Source organism: Balaenoptera acutorostrata, chromosome 1, assembly GCF_949987535.1.
Source record: "Balaenoptera acutorostrata chromosome 1, mBalAcu1.1, whole genome shotgun sequence".
Taxonomy (NCBI): Eukaryota; Metazoa; Chordata; class Mammalia; order Artiodactyla; family Balaenopteridae; genus Balaenoptera; species Balaenoptera acutorostrata.
Genome location: NC_080064.1, coordinates 88,958,785 through 88,984,039, shown reverse-complemented (window position 1 = coordinate 88,984,039; position 25,255 = coordinate 88,958,785). Strand labels below are relative to the sequence as shown.

General features: G+C 33.9%; 1 protein-coding gene across 3 annotated transcripts in view; it reads left to right on the top strand.

Moving 5' to 3' along the window:
* SASS6 (SAS-6 centriolar assembly protein) overlaps positions 1-25,255 on the top strand; it is a 49,453-nt gene that overhangs the window by 21,143 nt on the left and 3,055 nt on the right. For 2 of the 3 annotated variants that reach the window (XM_007169635.2, XM_057547950.1), the window contains exons 8-15: positions 1,725-1,916; positions 4,490-4,684; positions 4,816-4,905; positions 4,984-5,163; positions 5,581-5,662; positions 6,363-6,499; positions 8,297-8,425; positions 23,678-23,775. In XM_007169635.2, coding sequence (XP_007169697.2) covers positions 1,725-1,916; positions 4,490-4,684; positions 4,816-4,905; positions 4,984-5,163; positions 5,581-5,662; positions 6,363-6,499; positions 8,297-8,425; positions 23,678-23,775 — 1,103 coding nt within the window. The remainder of the gene's footprint in view (positions 1-1,724; positions 1,917-4,489; positions 4,685-4,815; positions 4,906-4,983; positions 5,164-5,580; positions 5,663-6,362; positions 6,500-8,296; positions 8,426-23,677; positions 23,776-25,255) is intronic. The other variant, XM_057547955.1, reaches the window with a different exon arrangement.

The following is a 25,255-nucleotide window of genomic DNA, read 5'->3' as shown; positions in this document are numbered from 1 at the left end:
TTGACCTATAATTGATCATAAGGAATAATCTGAATTTGGATGTATGCTTACGTACAAAAATATTAACCATAGTTTTATTTGTAATTGGGAAAAATTGGAAACTCAGTATCCATAGTAGAGCAGGGGTTAATTGCATTATGGTATAGCCATGGGATAGAATATTGTGCAGCTATTAAAAGTATTTACAAAGAGTTTTTTTAATGATGTGAGGAGGTGCAAATGCTAAAGTATTAAAAAGCATGATTAAATTGTGTAAACAGGTTGGTCTCATTTTGTTAAATTTAACTATGTGTGTTATGTGTGTATGTGTGGTGTCAGTATAAGTGTATAAATGACTCGAAAGGAATATTCCTAAATATTTAGAATGACTCCTTGGATGAGAGTATCGGTTATTTGTGATTTCTTTCTTTATGCCTTTAAGAGAATGTGTAACTTTCATAATCAGAAAAATGCTCTTTATTTTTAAAATGTATTTAGGATTTGATAGTGTTCATCAACAGAAATTATTATTTAAAATTTTTTAAATTTGTTATTGAAAGATTCTTTAAATTCTATAGTGCTTTACAGTTTTTAAAGTTTCACATACATAATTTTATATAATCCCATAATAACCCTTTTTTAATCCTCTAACCCTATATAGCCCCTCCCCCTTCCCTCTCCTCACTGATAACCACTAGTTTGTTCTTTATATCTGTGAGTCTGCTTCTTTTTTGTTTTATTCACTAGTCTGCTGTATTTTTTAGATTCCACATATAAGTGATATTATACAGTATTTTTCTTTCTCTGACTTATTTCATTTAGCATAATGCCCTCCAAGTCCAATGACAGAAATTATTAAGATAGATTAGTGGTATGATTCAAAGAGGTACCAGAGATTTCAGAGTTACAACTATGTTCAAATTTTATTGTTGGTAAAATGTAACAGCTAAATGTAAGACTGAGCAATACCTTGTCAATTTTACAAGTTTAGATGTTTCTTTCATTAGAAGACATATATACTGGTTGTAAAAAACTGAAACAGGGGCTTCCCTGGTGGCGCAGTGGTTGAGAGTCTGCCTGCCAGTGCAGGGGACATAGGTTCGAGCCCTGATCTGGGAGGATCCCACATGCCGCGGAGCAGCTAGGCCCGTGAGCCACAGTTGCTGAGCCTGCGCGTCTGGAGCCTGTGCTCCGCAACAAGAGAGGCCGCGATAATGAGAGGCCCGCGCACCGCGAAGAAGAGTGGCCCCCGCTTGCCACAACTAGAGAAAGCCCTCGCACAGAAACGAAGACCCAACACAGCCATAAATAAATAAATAAATAAATAAGCCCAAAGTTTAAAAAAAAAAAAAAACTGAAACAGTATAATGTGGTTTAAAGCAAATACTGAAACTTCCTTATGTACCTGCTCATTTTTTTTCTCAGAAATAGGTTCACACTATATATACTATTTTGCAATTTGCTTTTTTCTTTTTTAACTTAATCCTATATCATTCTTCCCTTAATTTGAAGACCATTATGTCTAAACATGTGGGTTTAGGAGAAGAAGAAATTATGAACAAGATCATAGTGGTAAATTTGACTTTGTTGACTTTTCTTTTTCATGAAATCCATAATTGAAAATAGATTCTCTTAAAAGCAAGGAAATCTTATAAAGAAGAATAATTAAGATTTTTTTTCCTTCAAATCTCATATTTGTATTTTTTTTTCTTTGAACTTTGGTACTGTATTTTATTATATAATAGGCACAGGTTCGATACCAACAGCAGCATGAACAACAGAAAAAAGATTTAGAAATCCTCCATCAACGAAACATCCAGCAGCTACAAAACAGATTGTCTGAGTTAGAATCTGCTAATAAAGACCTCACTGAAAGGAAATATAAAGGAGACTCTACCGTCAGAGAACTTAAAACAAAACTGTCTGGTGTTGAAGAGGTATGGAACGTTGGGATTGGTCTTTCCACCCCCCAATTTAAAAGCACAGTTTAATTTGATTTTAATTTGTTTACTTTATTACGTGTACGGGTGGTGTTCTGGATGCTCTGCAAGGAACTCTTGTAGTTTTAGGGTAGTCAGTTCAGACAATACGAAAAAAATTGAGAATCTGAAACCTAATAAAATGGACTAATTGAGAACAGTGCTAAGGTAAACTTGGATATTTTTAGTTGGGGCCTTGAGAAGCAGCTCATTGGCACGGCCCTCAGATCTCTCAGTGTACTTTCAACATCAGCACAGTGTCTGTGGCTCAGGGTGCTCAGTGTTGGCAGGGCTGGTTCCTTCTTTCAGTCTACTCAACATATTAAACAACTATATGAAGTTTAGTGTCTAGAAATAATAATGCTAATAATAGAAATGATAATAGCTAATGCTTACTGAACACTGTTTTATGTGCTTTGCATATATATTAACTCATTTAATTCTTATAACAATTATTTTAAAGAAGGTACTGTTATTATCCCCATCTTACAGATGATGAAACTAAGGCACAGAGAGCTTAAGTAACTTGCCCAAGTTGGCATGGCCATAAGTAGAAAAGTGAGGATTGAAATCCTTTATTTACCTGTCTCTAGTACTAGTACTACCTTGTTCTTTTAGGCAACAGAGACAATTTAAAATATTTTGCTATAGTGGTACTTTTGTTGATACTTTGGCAGTGATGATAGACTCCTTCCTAGCATTATTATACATTATTGTCATATGAGTTATTAGAAAACATATGTAGATTTTGTTAAGTCTGTCCTGTTTAAATGTAAAGATCTCCAGTGTTATTCTAGCTCACAAGACATCCAACTCCATTTCACCAGTCTGTTATGCTTAGAAACTCTAAAGCCTGACTGATTTTATGTTCAGATCCTCACAGCATTCTGCCCTAACAGATGTCTTCAGTCCTTCTCACTACCCCCTTCACCTTTCACACCAGTTAGTAAAACATTTCAGCCTGCATAGTACATTGGATAGTGAATACTTCATTATAATGCTATGTGGTTTCTTCTGTTTTAGCACTGACACTGGCCAGTGTATAAACAGTGTGCTTTGTTATGTTGATTTTCATATAATGTAATCAAAATATTTCTTCCAAGGTTTGCATAAGACTTGCAAATTATGAGTCCTGGGAATTTTCTTTTTTAAACTTCTGAGTATTGTTACCTAATTATGTTAAATTATACCTTTTAGAGATTAGTTACCCTAAAGTTAATAATTACTACCATTTATTAGGTATTTACTATGTGCCAGGCAATATGCTAAGTAGTTTATGTAAGGGTTTTTGTGAAGATGAGGTTAAATAATTTATGAGGTGTTGTTTCTATTCTACAAATAAGGGAACTGAAGTTTAAGGAGGTTAAGTAATTCCCAGGGTCACACAGAAGAGCCAGGATATGTATTCTAAGTCTGCCTGATAGCAGAGTCTGTGCTTCTAAAACCACTATGGTATAATACTCTAAAATTATTTTGTAAAGTTTTTGTTAAAATCGAAAACTAGCTAGGAATACTACATACTGGACTTTAGTATAGTATACTGGCAACATTTGGACTGATATTAGCTGATTGAGATGTGATCTAGTATAGATTTTTTTTAAAATCTATTTTTTAATATTATTTTTCATATTTTCCATTATGGTTTATTATAGGTTATTGAATATAGTTCCCTGTGGTATACATTAGGACCTTGTTATTTATCTGTTTTATACATAGTAGTTTGTATCTGCTAATCCTAAACTCCTAATTTATAGCCAGCCTGCCCCCCCGGCTTCCCCTTTGGTAACCATAAGTTTGTTTTCTATGTCTATGAGTCTGTTTCTGTTTTGTAAATATGTTCATTTGTATCATATTTTGGATTCCACATATAAGTGATATCATATAGTATTTCTTTCTCTTTCTGACTTCACTTAGTATGATAATCTGTTTTTAATTAGCAATTATTGTCAGTTAACAATATCTCATGATTCCTTGCTGCCCTTGGAAACAGTTGAAGAGCTCAGGCCATATCTCACACTAATGAAATCAGAATCTCTTGGGCATGGTACCAGGCATCAGTAGTTTTTAAAGCTTTCCAGGTGATTTCAATATGCAGACTAGATTGCGAGTCACTGCTTTGGTGGTAGAATGATAGGGCTTTCTTTTTATTTATATATTTTATGTATTTTGAAATTCTGTTATAATGAGCATTTATTACCTAAGTGATTTTTTTTAAAACTGTAAATTTCAAGACATCAGAAAATTCTTGTTACTGGTTTTCAAAAGTTCTAGTAATTTATTCATAAATAAGGATTGTTTTATTTTCCCTTGTTGTCGTTGCATTAGATACTAGTGTATTTTACAATTATATTTCAAATCTACAAGTTACATATGCCTTTAGAGAGACCTTCATTTCTTTAAAAGGACACCAGTACTAGAACTTTAAAGTTATTAAAGACTTTTTTTTCTATTTTAAATATCTTAATTATAAATTACCGGACCAGCCAACTTCCCTTTTTCATAATGCAACTTTTTTTTTTTCCCTCCTCCAGGAGCTCCAGCGGGCTAAGCAAGAAGTCCTCTCTTTGCGAAGAGAGAATTCTACACTTGATGCTGAGTGCCATGAAAAAGAAAAGCATATTAATCAGCTACAAACAAAAGTGGCTGTTCTAGAACAGGAAATCAAGGATAAGGATCAGCTTGTTTTAAGAACAAAAGAAGCATTTGATACAATCCAGGAACAAAAGGTCTATTTTAAAATTTTCTAAACAAATTGATGGTTTATAAATGATCTATAAATGATCACATTTATAAATGATGCTTTTCCTAAATAAACACAGACTTCCTAATTATTCATGTTTTTAAAAATATGTATCAGGTGGCTTTAGAAGAAAATGGTGAGAAAAATCAGGTGCAACTAGGAAAACTTGAAGCTACAATAAAATCATTATCAGCTGAACTTCTTAAGGTTTGTTTTTAAAAGCTTAATAGAATATTGATATTTCATTGGATTATGTAGAGATGTACATATGAAGTTCTTTTACAGGCAAATGAAATTATCAAAAAGTTGCAAGGGGATCTGAAGACCTTAATGGGTAAATTGAAACTGAAGAATACAGTAACTATTCAGCAAGAGAAACTCTTGGCTGAGAAGGAAGAAAAATTACAAAAGGAACAAAAAGAATTACAAGATGTTGGACAGTCTCTCCGAATTAAAGAGCAAGAGGTAGTTAATATTTTATATTTTTGCATGTGTGACTATTTGCAAAGCATAATGAATGTCCTCATGTACTTTTAAAACTTCTACTTCGTTATATTAGAGAATAGTTTTGGCTTTTTTTCCCCAAAAGAACATGACTATAATCAACAGAACTTAATAACCTATTTCAGTTTGAAAAGTTAGTTATCATGGCTCAAATACCTTGAGTGTTCATACGTATATATGTGTATGTATATGTGTGTATATATGTAATTATATGTATATATTTTATTTCACTGCTGAGCTAATTCCTTTCTTATTTAATAGTAATTAATAGTTGTTAATTATTTAATGAATACATTTAATGAATTATTTAATGAATACATTTCTTCAGTCTTTGTTTTAGCCTTTATTATGCTTACTATAAGGATTAACATATTTCAGGTATGCAAATTACAAGAACAATTAGAAGCTACAGTTCAAAAACTTGAAGAAAGCAAACAGCTTCTAAAAAATAATGAGAAGTGTAAGTATTTTACCTTTTTATGTAAATGAGGTTCGTAGCTTTATTCTTAACCTGAAATTTTTTTTGAATTCATAAGTCTAGGTAAATCAAGGTACTGCTATATACAAATAATCTGCTTTAAATGTACCATCTTAATGTCTTTGCTGTAGTAAATTATATCAACTGTCCTGTAAAACAGTTACCATCATTATTAAAAAAAAACCCTATTACACGTGTCAGTAACCCAAAATTAAGTGTTGAAAATATTAACTATAATTTACTATTTAAATTCTTTACTACTACTTGTTATAATTGCTGTGTTTACCTACTGGCAATGGTATGAACTATTTGAAACAAAAATATGAGATTAAGCCTTTAACATTTTCTCAGTTTCTAATATTGATTATGAGAAATAAGAGCTTGATTTTTAAATAAACTGTAAGGTATCATTCTGGAAATGAAAGCCTTTAAAGAGATCCTTGACTAGCAGAAATATGTGCTTCTGATAGTAAAAGAATAAGGAGTCCTATGTGGCAGTTGCTAAAATAAGAATATTTAATGACAAAAATTTAGGTGAACCTATGTTGTTCTCCTGTGATATAAGGTAGTTTTAAAAACTTATAATTAAAAAAATTTCAATATAATTTTTAAATATTTAAAATTATTAGAAAAATAAAAATATTCAAAATTCTTTACCTTGTTTCTTGTTCTTTTATTTAAGTAATCACATGGTTAAATAAAGAATTAAATGAAAATCAGCTAGTGAGGAAGCAAGATGTATTGGGACCTTCAGCCACTCCACCTGTACATTCTAGTATCAACACCATCAGAAGTGGAATTTCTCCTAACTCTAATGTGGTAAGATTTAAATTAAGATGTTGTGAGTGGTCTTAGTAAATTTTCTAAAACAAACATATTTCCAGATTGTTAGGTGCTGGTACCTAATATGACTAGAGTCCTACAATTTTTAGCACTGAAGTAGAGTTTAAGTTCCATTTGGAAGTGGGACATAAAGGTACACTTATTCTTAACAAAGAGGCCATATTTTAAGGGTACACATCTTTGTAAGATTTTAATGGATATTGAAATCACTCAGTATTAACTAATGCCAAATGTGCTGAAAAACTGTTAACACACACACACAGTATTTAGGAGGCCTCAGGGAGAACAAGGTATGGGCTCAATTTTGGCACTGTAGTGGAGGAGCCTAATCTGAATTCTGTTAGAAGAAAAAGAGAGAAAGAAAAACCCTGTTACCAGGCTTGTCAGCTCTAGATTCTGGAAGAAACTCCTTAGAGTTTTTTAGCTCCGAGTACCTGGATCTGGCTTGGTATTATCAGCTAGGTCTAGGGATTGCTGGGAACTGACCTTGCACTCAGAGCAAGGTTTTGGGGTTCTCCTGCTGAACCTAAACAGTTTCACAGAATATGAGCATCAGGCAAGGCCACTCTCTGACTGTGATGGATCAAGACAAAAACAAGACCACTTCATAATCACGTCTGAACACAGACAAGAATATGACATTGCCAAACCACAAAAATGGGCAAGTCTCCTTCTATCCTGGCTAAAGTGAGTGACTGCTGCTCATTACTAATTATAGCTTCAGCCTTAATACATGCATCCTACCTTATTAGATAAGATTTATTCAGATACCCAGTCATATAGTTATCCCCATTTCTTGATAGCGTGCAGTCCACAGCAGAGCCCCGTGTTCTTAAACTGTTCCTTAACTCACCTAACACATGACTAAGTCCAATAAATAACTCCCTTTTAACACTGTCTTACTGAGACACCTCTCTTACTAGGTTCCACGTGGTGTGTAGTCTTCCTTGTTGCAAAGAGTGTGTACACCTCTAGATTTGTTTCTGGTGGTCTTTGACTGGAGGGCATTGGCAGAGGATTTAAAATGCAAATCCATAATAGAATTTTTAATCTACTCTAGTAAATGAGATAGTACTTGATGTTTAAAGGGAAAGGATTTGTGCTAATTTGGGAAAAGGTGCAGAATGAAGTGCCTGGTACTGAATTACGAACTTGAAAAAACTTGACAGGCTTAACCTCAATGACTGATGATAAATAGCTGTGTAAAGGGTATTTTTGTCATACAGCCACTTTTGTACATGAGTGCTTATTAAGATTTGTGTTGTAATTGTCCTCTTGTAAAAACAAACTTTTCATGATGTTCGTTAATGGTGGTGTCACTATATTGAAAATTAGTGGTAGAGCAAATTATTTCTAAGAACACAAATACTGTTTTTACTCAGTCTGGCAGAAAATTATTTTTATTTTATCCCTTATTGGCCTTTTGATCTATGACTACCCCTCAACCCCCTTTTCAGTAATTTGAGGCCTCGAGGGAACCAAGATGGTTTAGAGGTCTTTGTTTTACTTCAGTTCAAAGGCAGGTCCAGTGGTTTTGTTTTGTCTAAGCTTGCAGAGCCACTCTGAAAAGCCCTCTGGGCCAAAGGTATTCCAGCCTCGTGATATATTATATAATGAAGCAGAGTTTTGTGGTGTCATGATAAACAAAATCGGCTTCTGAGATAGTGTCCTTAACTGTTAGTTATTATAACAGATGCTAATGCCTCCTGGATCACCAAATACCATTTAGAACTAATTTCTCATCCTTAACCTTTTTTATGCTTTTATTTTTAGGTTGAGAGTAGACTGACTTACCCAACTTGTGGGATTGGTTATCCTGTCTCCTCTGCATTTGCATTCCAGAATACCTTTCCTCATCCTATAGCTGCCAAAAATACCATCCACCCAGTTTCAGGACCAAAGGTAACCAAATCTAATACTTTTTATTTTTTTTTTCTAATACCTTTTTTTTTTTTTTTAAATAGCAATTTATTTTTTAATTTAAAAAATTAATTTATTCTTTGATCAGTTGCTAAGTGTATTAGGTGATGTATTAGATGAATATATTTCTGAATATCTAGTGTATATGCTTACAGGAAATACTATCTACATTGTATGATTTTTTTTTGAGTCACTATAATTTATAATAACCTAGATATCAGTATGTTTAAACTTTTTTTATTCCTGTTCAACCTCTCCATTTTTATTCATTCTTCTCCTTATATCTTCTACAACTCTCAAACTTATCTAGGATTACTGACTTCATACTGCCGGTATATTAGCTGTGGTGACATTTTGGATCCCACTGTCAGAATTTAAGGGTCTGATGAGCAGGGTTATAACGAGTTATAAAATGTAGTTCTGGCAACATTATCTCAAATTGCACACGCTTAGCAATCCCTCCAAACCTTGATTTATTTGCGAAGGCTTTTTTCTGCTCACTTGAGTTTTTCATCATTGTTATTACTGTCTTAGATATATACACTGTTTTCACATGTATTATAATTCTATTTTCACTGTAATTTAATCCACCCAGATGAGCCACTGATTCTGTTTTCATTCCTAACTTCAGGTCCAAATTGATTTTTTTCCCTAAATCATGGACACAAACATTTTTGAAAAGAATATTTTATAAAAGGTAGAATTGAGGACTTTGAAACTGCTATTATAAACTCTTTCTCAAATTAGTTTTGGGCTGCCCTAAAAATAAGTTTGCTGTGTTGCTTAGGCATGTACTTCTTTTTAGCCATAACCTTATTAATTACTATTTGGAGCTATTGAGAATTCTCAGTGAAATGAGAATTAAGCCTGAGTTTTTATGCTTAGAATGTTATTATGTAAGGAGTATTTAGTTGCATTTAATTGGCTTTTCTTATACTGCTTATTGAAAATTAGATATGTGTAATCAAAGGAATACTGTTGTTTTTAAATAAATATCAGTATGCTCAAGTGTGTTTACGTCTTGGTATCAGTTTTTTCTTGAGAATTATTATCAAATTCACAATTGCTTTTTTATTTTAAACAGCTTTCCAGGAATATATATAATGTCCAAAATGAGGACAGGAACTACTACAGATAATTGCTTAGTTGGTAGGACTAAATATGACTTCTAAGATTAGCTTTCTTATAGCTCTTTTGGAATCGGAGGAATCATTATAACAATCCTGTTCTTAAATACTGACTCAAGACTTTAAGTGTCTCCTATATTATTGATCTCCATATTCTTTTGATATGCATCCCTAATAACAACAACCAAAAAACCCTAATACTAACAAAACACTTTGAGCTTGAATCTCTGATACATGAATATTTATTTATTTGTGAATTGAATGCATATACTACTCAATTATAATGGTTAAAAACATGGAATCTGTTGTTAGAGTTTAAATCCTGCCTCTGTCAGTATGAAGTTGGGCAAGCCAGTAACGTTTAAACAAAAAACAATATCCAACTGTTGTGTTTCAGTTTCTCCATTTGTAAAGTGGAGCAATAATTTTATCTATCTTACCTGGATTATTGTGAGTGTTAAGTGAGCTGCTGCATTTGCTTAGAATAGTGCCTGGTACGTAAGTGCTTCATTAATGTTACCTGTTATTATTAATAATAAAATGTATTCCAAAATAGAAATTAAAGAATGAGATTAAAAAATGTGTATAAATCAAAGTTAAAAGATCTTCTTCTCATACCCCAATGGGTGGTTGTAATCACTGCCTGCTATGGAGACCACTAATCTAGGTAGTCTTGTGCTAGCAGCCATGGCGATTAAAACATGTTCTTTTTAGTTGCGGTAAAAAAAAAAAAAAAAAAATCATTTAATGACATTGAATCTGTGATGTACCTGACTTCTTAAAATGTTACTGTCAAGATTTAGTACATTCAAGTAGTTGTTTAACTGTGAGGATGTAGAATAACATGAGTTAAATTAAGAAAGAAACAAAATCATGGTGAAGGAAATACATAGGAGTGTTTTAAAAGATCGTGCCATGCTGACAAATAGAAAGATCACTTGATACTTTTAAAGCAAAATAGACAAAATAACTTCTTCACTTTTATTTTTGAAGACAGTAATCTCTAAGGAATTCATTCATTCGGTATATATTTAATGAATGTCTGCTGTGGCTAGACATTGTTCTAGTTGCAAGAGATATAGCAATGAACAAGACAAAGTACAGTTTGTGGTGAAACACCATTATGATGGTAAACTGTAGTATCTTTCAGACTAACCTTTTATTAAAGAGGAGATGTTATTTGATGTCAAAGAAAGTACCTGTGACAGAATCTCTTAAAAACTTTAGAGTATCTGATTCTGATTCTTTTTGTGTGGCATAACTTCACAAAGTCAAACATGATCAGATTTCATCCTGGAGATTATGAAGTAGGTGAGGGATTTTCTGCAGTAAGAAAGAAGCTGAGATCAGATGATTGATTAATTTTTGATGGTGTTTAGCCCAGAGTGTGTATTCAGAGACAGATTTTATCTAGAGATAGCATTTCTCAGTTTGATTAACCACCTCATTCCACAGATGGTTCTAAATTAATTTTTATTTCTTTTGTATTAACTATTTAAAAAATAGATAAAAATATATGAGCATGGGAAGCTCCCAAATATTTAAGAGGATGTATTGTCTAAATGTACCTCCTGTGGTCCCTAGTCCCCTCCTCAGAGAAAAAATCCTGGGAGTTTTTTGTGATATATTTGAAAAATACTTAAAATATATACAAGGATATATGTATATGTCTGTATGTTTGTATACATGAGTGTTGGTATAGATAAGCATAAATAGTACATGCCCACTGTTCTACACCTTGCTTTTTTCGTTTAACAGTATTATCATGGTACAGGTCCATTTTCATGTATTAGAATGTAAGTTTTTGCTTGCTTGTTTGTTTTTAATAAGTTAGAAGTATTCCAGTATATGGATGTACTATAATTTAATAGTGTTCTGTTAATGGATGATTAAGTTGTTTTCAGTCTAGATAGTCATACATGTTTCAGCAGTTATCTTTGGATATACTTCTTTGTGGCTTTGTACAAATAGATTTGTAGGATAAATTCTTTTTTTTTAATTAATTTTTATTGGAGTATATAGTTGCTTTACAATGTTGTGTTAGTTTCTGCTGTGCAGCAAAGTAAATCAGTTGTACATATACATATATCCACTCGTTTTTTAGATTTCCTTCCCATTTAGGTCACTACAGAGCATTGAGCAGAGTACCCTGTGCTATACAGTAGGTTCTCATTAGTTATCTATCTATTTTATACATAATAGTGCATATGTGTCAATCGCAATCTCCCAGTTCATCCCACCCCCTCTTCCCCGCTTGGTAACCATAAGTTTGTTCTCTACATCTGTGACTCTATTTCTGCTTTGAAAATAAGCTCACCTGTACCATTTTTCTAGATTCTACATATAAGGGATATTATACGATATTTGTTTTTCTCTTTCTGACTTACTTCACTCTGTATGACATTCTCTGCATCAGTCCATGTCTCTGCAAATGGCACAATATCGTTCCTTTTTATGGCTGAGTAATATTCCATTGTATATATGTACCACATCTTTATCCATTCCTCTGTCAGTGCACATTTAGGTTGCTTCCATGTCCTGGCTATTGTAAATAGTACTGCAATGAACATTGGGGTTCATGCATCCTTTCGAATTCTGGTTTTCTCTGGTTATATGCCTAGAAGGGGAATTGCTGGGTCATATGGTAGCTCTATTTTTAATTTTTTAACGAACCTCCATAGTGTTCTCCATAGTGGCTGTACCAATTTACATTCCCACCAACAGGAGGGTTCCCTTTTCTCCACACCTTCTCCAGCATTTATTGTTTGTAGATTTTTTGATGATGGCCATTCTGACCAGTGTGAGGTGATACCTCATTGTAGGTTTGATTTGCATTTCTCTAATAATTAGTGATGTTGAACATCTTTTCAAGTGTTTGTTGGCCATCTGTATGTCTTCTTTGGAGAAATGTCTATTTAGGTCTTCTGCCCATTTTTTGATTGGGTTGTTTCCTTTTTTGATATTGAGCTGCATGAGCTGTTTGTGTATTTTGGAAATTAGTCCTTTGTCAGTTGCTTTGTTTGCAAATATTTTCTCCCATTCTGTGGGTTGTCTTTTCGTTTTGTTTATGGCTTCCTTTGCTGTGCAAAAGCTTTGAAGTTTCATTAGGTCCCATTTGTTTATTTTTGCTTTTATTTTCATTACTGTAGGTGGTGGATCAAAAAAGATCTTGCTGTGATTGATGTCAAGGAGTGTTCTACCTATATTTTCCTCTAAGAGTTTTATAGTATCCAGTCTTACATTTAGGTCCTTAATCCATTTTGAGTTTATTTTTGTGTGTGGTGTTAGGGAGTGTTCTAATTTCATTCTTCTACATGTAGCTGTCCAGTTTTCCCAGCACCATTTATTGAAGAGACTCTCTTTTCTCCATTATATATTCTTGCCTCCTTTGTCGTAGGTTAGGTGGCCCTAGGTGCATGGGTTTATCTCTGTTCCATGGAACTGTATTTCTGTTTTGGGGCCAGTACTATACTGTTTGATGACTGTAGCTTCATAGTATAGTCTGAAGTCAGGGAGCCTGATTCCTCCAGCTCTGTTCTTCTTTCTCAAGATTGCTTTGGCTGTTTGGGGTCTTTTGTATTTCCATACAAATTGTAAAATTTTTTGTTCTAGTTCTGTGAAAAATGCTCTTGGTAATTTGATAGCGATTGCATTGAGTCTGTAGGTTGCTGTGGGTAGTATAGTCATTTTCACAATATTAATTCTTCCAATCCAAGAACATGTTATATCTCTCCATCTGTTTGTGTCATCTTTGATTTCTTTCATCAGTATCTTATAGTTTTCTGAGTATAGGTCTTTGGCTCCTTATAGGTTTATTCCTAGGTGTTTTATTCTTTTTGATGTGATGGTAAATGGGATTGTTTCCTTAATCTCTCTTTCTGATCTTTCGTTGTTAGTGTATAGGAATGCAAGAGATTTCTTTGCGTTAATTTTGTATCCTGCAACTTTATCAAATTCATTGATTAGCTGTAGTAGTTTTCTGGTAGCATCTTTAGGATTTTCTATGTATGGTATCATGTCATCTGCAAACAGTGACAGTTTTACTTCTTGTTTTCCAATATGGATTCCTTTTATTCCTTTTTCTTCTCTAATAGCTGTAGCTGGGACTTCCAAAACTATGTTGAATAAAAGTGGTGAGAATGGACATCCTTGTCTTATTCCTGATCCTAGAGGAAATGCTTTCAGCTTTTCACTGTGGAGTATGATGTTAGCTGTAGGTTTGTCTTATATGTCCTTTATTATGTTGAGGTAGGTTCCCTCTAAGCCCACTTTCTGGGGAGTTTTTATCATAAGTGGGTGTTGAATTTTGTCAAAAGCTTTTTCTGCATCTACTGAGATGGTCATATGGTTTTAATCTTCAGTTTGTTAATGTGGTGTATCACATTGATTTGTATATATTGAAGAATCCTTGCATCCCTGGGATAAATCCCACTTGATCATGGTGTATGATCCTTTTAATGTGTTGTTGGATTCAGTTTGCTAGTATTTTGTTGAGGATTTTTGTGTCTATGTTCATCAGTGATATTGGCCTGTAATTTTTTTTTGTGTGATGTCTTTGTCTGGTTTTGGTATCAGGGTGATGGTGGCCTCGTAGAATGAGCTTGGGAGTGTTCCTTCCTCCGCAATTTTTTGGAAGAGTTTTAGAAGGGTAGGTGTTAATTCTTCTCTAAATGTTTCGTAGAATTCACCTGTGAAGCCATCTGGCTGTGGACGTTGTTTGTTGGAAGATTTTTAATCACAGTTTCAATTTCATTACTTGTGATTGGTCTGTTCATATTTTCTATTTCTTCCTGTTTCAGACTTAGAAGGTTGTATCTTTCTAAGAATTTGTCCATTTCTTCTAGGTTGTCCATTTTATTGGCGTGTAGTTGCTTGTAGTAATCTCTTATGATCCTTTGTATTTCTGTGGTGTCCATTGCAACTTCTCCCTTTTCATTTCTAATTTTATTGATTTGGATCCTGTCCCTTTTTTTCTTGATGAGTCTGGCTAATGGTTTATCAATTTTGTTTATCTTCTCAAAGAACCAGCTTTTAGTTTCATTGATCTTTGCTATTGTTTTCTTCATCTCTATTTCATTTATTTCTGCTCTGATCTTTATGATTTCTCTCCTTCTACTAACTTTGGGTTTTGTTTGTTCTTCTCTAGTCGCTTTAGGTGTAAGGATAGGTTGTTTATTTGAGATTTTTCTTGTTTCTTGAAGTAGGATTATATTGCTATAAACTTCCCTCTTAGAACTGCTTTTGCTGCGTCCCATAGGTTTTGGATTGTCATGTTTTCATTGTCATTTGTCTCTAGGTATTTTTTTATGTCCTCTTTGATTTCTTCAGTGATCCAATGATTATTTAGTAACATATTGTTTAGCCTTCATGTGTTTGTGTTCTTTACACTTTTTTTCCCTATAATTGATGTCTAATTTCATAGCGTTGTGGTTGGAAAACACGTTTGATATGATTTCAGTTTTCTTAAATTTACCGAGGCTTGATTTGTGACCCAAGATGTGATCTATCGTGAAGAATGTTCCATGTGCACTTGAGAAGAAAGTGTATTCTGCTGCTTTCGGATGGAATGTCCTGTAAATATCCATTAAATCTATCTGTTGTAGTGTGTCATTTAAGGCTTGTGTTTCCTTATTAATTTTCTGTCTGGATGATCTATCCATTGGTGTAAGTGCGGTGTTAAAGTCCCCCACTGTTATTGTGTTACTGTTGATTTCCCCATTTATGGCTGTTAGCATTTGCCTTATGTATTGAGGTGTACCTATGTTGGGTGCGTATGTATTTACTGTAGGACAAATTCTTAAAAGTAACTAGGTCAGAGGCATTTTGCCTATCTAGTGACTGATGTTAATCAGCATTTCCCTGATTATTAAGTGAGGAACATCTTTTTATGTATCTATGGATTATGTTTCCTCTTCTGTATAATTTCTCTTCATTTCTTTCATTCATTTTCTGTTTGGGATGTTTAACCCCTGTAAGATGGCATCATAAGTGTTCTTTATATATTCTGAACATTCACTGGTCTGCTGTTGGTTTTATATGTTAACTGTTATTATTTCCCAATTTTTGGATTATCTTTTTACTCTTTTTAAGGTGCCTTTTTAAAAAATTTAAAACTTTATTATAGTTCATACATGCAATCCTCCCATGCTTAAGTTTACAGTTCAATAATTTCAGTCAGTTTATAGAGTTGTGGAACCATCATGACAGTCTAGTTTTGAGCATTTACATTTCCCCAAAATGTTCCTTAGTGCTTTTTTGCAGTTAATCCACACTCTTGCCCCCAGCCCTAGGCAACTACTGATCTGCTTTCTGTCTCTATAAATTTGCATTTCAGATGAATAGAATCATACATTATGTCTGCTTTCACTCAGCATGACTTTTTTGAGCTTTATCCAGGTGGTAGTGTGTATCAGTAGTTCATTCTTTTAATTGCTCAGTAGTATTTCGTTGTATGGGTATACAACAACTTGCTTATCCATACGTTCATCAACTGATGAACATTCAGGTCATTTTCAACTTTTGGGTACTACAAATAAAGCTATGAACATTTGTGTACAAGTCTTTGTATTTCTCTGGGGTGAGTACCTAGGAATGGATTGGCTGACGATATATATTTGATTTTTAAGAACCTACCACACTTTTCCAAAGTGGTTGTGCCATTTACCACTAGCAATCTGAGAGTTCAAGTTCTATATCCTTATCAACACTTGATATGGTCAATTGTTTAATTTCAGGCATTCTAGTAGATGTGTAGAAGTATCTTGTGATTTTAGCATGCATTTCCCTAAAAGCTAATGAGGTTGAGAGCAGTTTTTTATGTGTGTGTTTGACATCAGTATATCTGCTTTGGTGAAATACCTATTTGAATCTTTTGCCTGCTTTAAAATTAGGTTGTTTCTCTTGAGTTATGAGTTCTTTAAATATTCTGGATACAAGTCCTTTATCAGATAAATGTTTGCAAATATTTCTTCCAGTCTGTGGCTTCTCTTTTATTTTCTCTTTTGAAGAACAAAAAGTTTTTAATTTGATGAAGTCTAGTTTACCAAATTTTTTTCTTTAGTTGATGATGCTTTTGGAGTCGTATCTAAGAACTCTGTGCAACCACAGGTGGAAATAAGATCTATGATCCATTGTGAGTTACTTTTTTATGTATAGTATGAGTTTTATGTATGGAATGAGGTAAGGGTCTTGGGTGTTTTTGTTTTGTTTTGGCATGTGGATATCCAGTTCTCTCAGTAACAGTTGTTAAAGACTTGATTTAGGCAAATCATTTGACCATAAATGTAAGAATTTCTGGACTCTTAATTCTGTTTCATTGATTGTCTATCCTTGTGCCAATACCACACTGTCATGATTACTGTGACTTAATAATATTAAGTTTTGAAATTGAGTAGTATAAATCCACCAACTCTCTTTTTCAAACTTGTTTTATTATTTTAGATACTTTATATTTCCATATAAATGTTTGGATTCAGCTTGTCAACTTCTACAAAATAGCCTGCTTGAATTTTGATAGGGTATATAGAATTTATAGATCAATTTTGGAAGAAATGTCATTTTGACAATATTTTGTTTTTAAATCCATGAATGTTAATATGCCTCTCCATTTATTTAAGTATCCTTTAATTTCTCTCATCAGTGTTTTGCAGTTTTCAATGTCAAATTCTGCATTTCTTTTACTAAATTTATTCCTAAGTATTTTACTCATTTTGATGCTATTGTGAATATAATTGTTTTATTAATTACTTTCTCAGAATATTCATTGATGCTGTATACAAATGTAATTGATTTTTGTATATTGACCTTGTATCCTGAAAACTTGCTATACTCATTTGTTAAACTCATTACTAGTGGCTTTTTAATGAATTGATATGATTGTGTGATTTTTCTCTCATCAGTTAATAGATGTATTATGTTGATTTTCAAATATTGTATAAGCCTTGCATTCTTGGGATAAACTTCACTGATCTAAATGTTAGTCAAATTCAGTTGGTTGATTTTGTTCAGTTCTTCTATATCATTGTTGACTTTGTATTAGTTACTGAGAGAGGAGTGTGGATATCTCCAATTATTATTATGGGTGTTTCCATTTCTATCATTTTCCATTTAATTCTATCATTTTTGGCCTCATGTATTTTGAAGCTCTTTTGTTCGGTGCATACACGTTTATAATTGTTATGTCCTCTTGGTTGCTTGACCCTTTCATCATTATGTAATTTCCTCTTTCATTTTTGGTAATTTTTCATGCTCTGAAGTCTACTTTGTTCGATATGAATATAGCTACTCAGGTTTTCTTTCGAGTGGTGTTTCCATGGAGTATCTTTTTCCACCCTTTTTCTTTAAACTTGTGTATATCCTATTTAAAATGGTTTTCAGGTAAAGGGCATATTTAGTTCCCTCTATTTTTCATTCCTTTGTTTCCCCTTTCTTGACTTCATTTTTGGATTATTTGCACATTTTTTAAATATTCCTTTTTAGTTCTTCTGGTGTGTTTTTTAATTATATCTCTTTGTACACTTTTTTTTTTAGTGGTTGCTCCAGGCATCATAATAAACATAGTTAGCTTTTCGCAGTATGTATAGAATTAATATTTTACCACTTCAAGTGGAATATAAATACGTTACTACCGTATAGTCCATTTACCTTTACCCCTTTGTTTTGGTATGTCATATGTATTACAGCTATACATTGGAAACTATCAGTGCTGTAATTTTTGCTATTAACAAATATACATATGTGTAAAACACTTGAGTGGAGAAGCATGGTCCATTATATTTATCCCTGTTTACCATTTCTGTTGCTCTTCCATTATTCCTGGTATTCCATGTTTTCCATGATATCACTTCCCTGAATAATAAAATATTATTTAGCTTTTGTTTTAGAGGAGGTTTTCTGGCACAGAAGTTTCTTTGTTTTTCTTCTTCTGGGAAACAGGCTTCTTTCACCTTCATTCCTGAATGATATTTTCTCTGGACATAGAATTCTGTATTTATAGTTTTTTTTCCTTAAGCACTTTAAAAATATTCTACTTCCCTCGACTTCCATGATTTCTGATGAGAAATCTGAAGTAAATTCCAACTGTTGTTCAACTATATATAATGCATCCTTTTTCTCAGGCTGCTTTCAAGATTTATTCTTTTCCTTTAGTTTTCAGGAGTCTGATGATGTGTCTAGGCATGAATTTCTTTGTATCCTTTTTGGGATTTGCTAGGTTTCTTGAATCTCTAAGTTGATACCTTTTACCAAATTTTGGAAGTGTTCGACCATTATTTCTTAAAAATGTTTTCTGCCCTACACTCTTCCCCCCATCCTTCTGGTACTCAGGCAACATGAATGTTAGACCATGTCTGTTTTCCCATAGGTCTGTGAGGCTCTCTTCTTCCTTTCTTTTTTCTGTTTTTCAGATATGATAATTTCTATTGATTGATCTTACAGTTTAATGCTATAGAGTCCATCCAGTGAATTTTTTCAGTTCTTAAATTTCCATTTTCTTTTTTACGTTCTATTTTTTTTTTACTGAGACTTTTTCTTTACATTTGTTTCAAGAGTATTCACTTTTACTTCTTAGAACATGGTTATAATAGATACTTTTAACTGCCTTTCTGATAATTCCATTATCTTTGCCATCTTGGAGTTGACATCTGTTGGCTTGTTTTTTGCCTTGCAAATTACTTAGATTTTCCTGGTTCTTTGTTGAGTGATTTTGGATTCTGTCTGGATCCAGTATTGAATGTTATGAGACTCTAGATGTTGTTTAAATCCTAAGGAGAATGTGAATTTAAAACTTTTTTTTAATTAAAAAAAATTTTTTTTGTAGCAAATGGTTTTGTTAGGTTCAGATTGCAAATTCTGACTTACCGTTTGTAGGCTGTGGTTTCTGTGTCAGTTCAGTCCTTAAAGAGTTAGCCCATGTTATTTGTATCTGTCTATGTGTGCACCATCTAGTGCCTGTTCTGTGACCTGGGTGGTGGTTTACTCCATAGTTGAGTTCTCAGAGCCTTTGGTATGGTGACTATGGTCAGATCTTGCATGTCCAGCTTAGAATAGAACCCAATAGTTCATATACAGCTTTTATAGGATCTCTTTCTTGAGTTCCTTTCTCTCTGTGATTTCCCTCCAGATTTCAGAATCCCCTGAGTCCTCCTTCCTGAAAACTGGCTAGAAATCATGAACCTAAATTCCCTTGGTCTAAGACACAGTTCCTGCAATTGTGTCTGTGTCTGGTGCCAAACATTGGGAGGACAGAGAAAGAAAAAACATAATGAGAATTTGTATCATGCTTCTGAGACCACAGCACCTCTGGTCAGAGGGCGTGATTCCCCTCTTTCAGAGTTTTAGGTGCCTGCTTGGCCACTGCTGTTATCATCATTACCCCTGTCGCTTCTGTTTCCACTGAATTGCCTGAGGGTTGGGGCAGATAAGAACTGTGAAAGAAGGGGGATTTTCCTTACTCTCTTTGACCCTTAGGAATTTGTTCTTTCATTTCTCAGAGCAGAAAGAAGACTATACCTTGATATTAATATTGTACTCTGGCTTTCTTAGCGTTTACATGATGTATCACTTTCTGTCCTTTTACTTTTACCAATCTGTATCTTTATATTTAAACTGGATTTCTTTTAGATATTCTATACCTGACTCTTATATTTTCATCCATTCTGACATTGTCTTTAACAATTTAAAATTTAATGTATATACTGATACGTTTTATCATCTTGCTGTTTGTATTCTATATATCCCATCTGTTCTTTGTCCCTCTTTTCTACTTTAATCCTGACTTTTCAATTAATTGCTGATTTTATTTTGCATTCTATTTTGTCTCTTATTGGCTTTATTTTTTTTTTGCTCTAGAGTTTACAGTATACATCTTCACCTTATCATAATCTATCTTCAAAATTTTATACTACTTTCCATATAATGTAAGAACCTTACAATAATTCCATTTCCTCATTCCTGTCCTGCTAACTATTGTCAAAATTTTACTTCTGCATTTGTTATAAATCCCACTTTTTTTTTTAAAACAGTCATATATCTTTTAAATAAATTAAACAGGGAGGAAAAAGTCCTTTTACCCATATACTTACTATTTACACAACTCTATTCCTTTATGTAGATCTACATTTTCATCTGGTATCATTTTCCTTTCTCCTGTAATGAAGATTTCTTACAGTGCAGCTCTTTAAGATTTCTTATAGTGCATGTCTGTGGGCAATTCATTCTTTCTGCTTCTGTCTCATAACATTTTTATTTTGACCTTATCTTCTCTGCATTTAGAATTCTAGGTTGACAAGTTTCTTTTTTCCTTTCAGCATTTTGAAGCCATCATTCCATAGTTGCCTGGATTGAACAGTTTCTGGCCTGGCCATTATTTCTTCACTTTTTTTTTTTAACTGTTGTGTATTTATGTATGTGTGTATGTATGTATGTATGTATGTATGTATGTATGTATTTGCTTATTTATTTATTTACTTGTTTACTTATTTATTGCTGTGTTGGGCCTTTGTTGCTGCGTGCGTGCTTTCTCTAGTTGTGGCGAGCGGGGGCTACTCTTCGTTGTGGTGTGCAGGGTTCTCATTGCAGTGGCTTCTCTTGTTGTGGAGCATGGGCTCTAGGTGCACGGGCTTCAGTAGTTGCAGCACACAGGCTCAGTAATTGTGGCTCACAGGCTCTAGAGCGCAGGCTCTGTAGTTGTGGCACGCAGGCTCAGTAGTTGTGGCGCACGGGCTTCGTTGCTCCGCAGCATGTGGGATCTTCCTGGACCAGGGCTCGAACCCGTGTCCCCTGCATTGGCAGGTGGATTCTTAACCACTGCGCCACCAGGGAAGTCCCTCTTCATTTTTTTTGTTATCTCCTTTTAGTATTACAGTTACTCATGGTTGATCACATGATATTGTCCCATTGAGTCTGTTCATTTATTTGCTTCATTTTATATATATTAGATTCTAATGCTTTCTTAAAGTTCACTAATCTTTTCTTCTGCATTGTTTAATTTGCTGTTAATTCTGTCCAGTGAGAACTTTTCATTTTAGATATTTATCATCTCTAGAAGTTCCATTTCATTCTTTTTTATATCTTCCATTTTTCTCATACTTGTGATTTCCATTACATCCTTGTTCATAGTTATAATTATTTTAACATGTGCATCCTTATTCTATCATTTGTATCATCTCTGGATCTGTTTCTGTTGAGTGATTTTTCTTGGTATGACTCATGTTTTCCTACTTGTTGTCATTTCTAATTTTTTTTTTTTAATATTTATTTTATTTATTTATTTTTGGCTGCTTTGGGTCTTACCTGTGGCACGCGGGATCTTCGTTGTGGTGCATGGGCTCCAGAAAGCGAGGGCTCTTCGTTGTGGTGTGCAGGCTGTCTAGTTGAGGTGTGTGGGTTCAGTAGTTGTGGCACGTGGGCTTAGTTGCCCCACGGCATGTGAGATCTTAGTTCCCCGACCAGGGATCAAACCCACATCCCCTGCATTGGAAGGCAGATTCTTGACTACTGGACCACCAGGGAAGTCCCTTTAATAATTCCTGATAGGATGTGGAACATTGTTAATGTTACATTGTTGATTATCTGGATTTTGTTATCTTCCTTTAAAGGGTGGCAGGTATTTAAGTTACTTGTGGATCCCCTGGTCCTTTTTGAGTTTTTTTTTTTTGTTTCTCTTTTTTCCTTTAGCTTTACTAGGATGCATTTAAAGTAGCTTTTACTCAAGGGATAGTTCAGCCCTGTTATGAAGCTCCCCACAGAATGCCCTAAATGATTACCAAGGACTGTCCACTTTGTCTCCATGATTATGAACCTTGGAAATTGTTCAGCTTGAAACTCCCATTTTTATTTGCCCAGCATTGTGGAGTTTTACCCTATGCATGTTCCTAGTACTCAGCAAAAACTCAAGGGGATTCATGTGTAGATTTCTGGGGCTTGTTCTCTTTATAGCTCCCTTTTCTTCAGAATTGTGCCTTGCAGCCTCCAGGCACCTCATCCTCCCTGAACTGATTTTAATCTCCTCCATTTAGCAATTATGTTCCTTCTCCGTACCTATAGTCAGGAAGTGCCTCTAATTAGAAAGCTGGGTCACTTGTAGGGATCACACTTTTCTTAGAGATCACAGTCCTGTACTACCTGTTGTTCAGTTTTGGGACCATTCTTTTTGTTTATTTTGTCTGGTTTTCTAATTATTGGTGGCTGGAAACTATATTATGTATTAATATCTTATACTCTTTAAATTTTCTTCACTCTTGCATGTTTATTTTTCTATAAGGAATATGAAAATCAGCTTATCTCACTTTTTAAAAATCCTGTTTGTATTTAATATGATCTGATATCTTTAGAATATTGAACCCTGATAGCCAAGGACAGCAGCATGTACCTTTCTCATTTATAATTTTATCCTATTAAGCTAGTATCTCTCCCTATTTTATTAGGTTTTTTTTTTTTTTACCAAAAATAGATATTTCTTATCTTCTCATGCCTTTTTCTCTTTTTTTCTTTCTTTCTTTTTTCTGCATGCGAGTTGTCATACCTTTTTTCTTTCATTTATTACTATGGTGACTTATATTTATAGACTTCCTAACATAGAACCCATTCCTGGTATGAAACCCCCTCAGTCATAGTCATTATTACTTTCAGTAAACTGCTACATCCTATATGCTTGATATTTTAGTTTGGACTTTTGTATAGATTCTTGGATTACTTTTGACTATTTCAATATTCAAATTCCTAGCACTCATTTAGAATCCTTAAATATGACAGGCTTTAAGTTCGTGAAAAGGGAAGAATTCTCAGAATGCATGAGGTAAATGCATCATTGCGGTACTTGGTTACTTTTAGCATTAAAAATAACATTTAAATGTATTAGTGTTCATGTTTTGTTTCAAAATAATTAAGATAATTTGTGCTGTTCAGCTTGCTGATATGACAGGAACTTTTTTGTTAAGGAGAAATAGGATTTTTAAATTAAATCTTCTCAATAAAATGTGCTTGTGTTATAAAATATAGGTTGAACTTCTGTGGTCTATATTCATCAGAGAAAAAATTTAACCACCTATCTCCATATAGAACTGTCTCAGTTCTCACTAATTCAGTTACATGTTTTCCCTCTTCACAGGTGCAGTTTAACTTGCAGTTTACAAAACCAAGTACATCACTAGGAGATGTTCAATCAGGAACAACTGTTAGTATGCCTTGCTCAACTGATAAGGAAAAGTAAGCTCTTGACATAAAATTTAATGTTTGTAATTTTGAAAGTCAGGGAGTTTTTACCAGTGTTTGAAAGCTATTATGACCACTTATTTATGTAACGTTTTAAGTTGCTGATCAGTGGGATTTGACTTAGTCCCTTTTAGCTATAAGAAAGAGGTTTCTCATATTTTTTAAAACTGTAGCATACAGTAAAATTTAATTTTTTTAAAGGGATTTTCCTACATAACTGAAGAACACCCTTTTATATATTCTCGGGCAAATAGATAGAAATCTTTTAAATTCCTCAGAGTTGGCTGTTTTGCTTTTGTTTTCCTGTATGGCTGTGTCTGTCTCTAGAAGCTCTTTGTTTTTCTGAGTAATTGCTTCCAGTGTAAAGTAAACTGAGAAATCAGCTGGTTAAACTGTTAGAATTCTGGGGTAAATAAGAGTAAAAGGGTTTGTGAGGTTGCCCCCTAGCCAAGCTAACATAAATAAACTTTAGTGCCAATTTGTGACTTCTCTTTTGCCTACTCAGAGATTCTTTGCCTATTTTTTTAGATCTTAAGCAGGTTTTATGTACTGAAGTTTGCTGAATCAGTGAGTTGTAGCTAGAGTAAACAACTTATAGATGCAAACTTGTCTCTCTGGGTAGTCTTTATGTTTGTAATACTGTTTTCTTATTGTTCCTTTATTTACTTAAAATGTAATTGCTTTAAGGCTTGTCTGCTGGCGCTCATTATCATGAGCTATCACCATCCCCAATATATTACAAACTAAAAAATTACTGTCATGGCTCAAAGAGGCGTCTTATTCCAGCTCTCTTCATTCATTGGCTCCTCTAAAATTAGTACCAAGACGAGTATTAAAATAGTTAATGTTTATGAGCCTCTGTTTTGTTTTGTTTTGTTTTTATAAATTTATTTATTTATTTATCTATTTATGGCTGTGTTGGGTCTCCGTTTCTGTGCGAGGGCTTTCTCTAGTTGCGGCAAGCGGGGGCCACTCTTCATCGCGGTGCGTGGGCCTCTCACTATCACAGCCTCTCTTGTTGCGGAGCACAGGCTCCAGACGCGCAGGCTCAGTAGTTGTGGCTCACGGGCCTAGTCGCTCCGCGGCATGTGGGATCTTCCCAGACCAGGGCTCGAACCCGTGTCCCATGCATTGGCAGGCAGATTCTCAACCAGTGCGCCACCAGGGAAGCCCCGAGCCTCTGTTTCTTAAAAGTGAGAATTCTTTGAAGTCCTGAAATGTATGTGCTTGTTATATTTAAGCTCATATTTGTTAAAGTGGCAGAGCACCTAAAATTCATATTAATGGTAGAACACCATGATGCTTATATGTTTAACTCCATCATACACACTAAGAACAATTTTACTTACAGATCATATTTGTGGTACAAAATCAAACATAATCATGTGTCCATAAAATTGGGACTGTTCAGCTATTTTGAGATTTTTGTTTAGAATTGGTTTGTTGTTTTGTTGTCAGCTAGTAATAAGTGGCA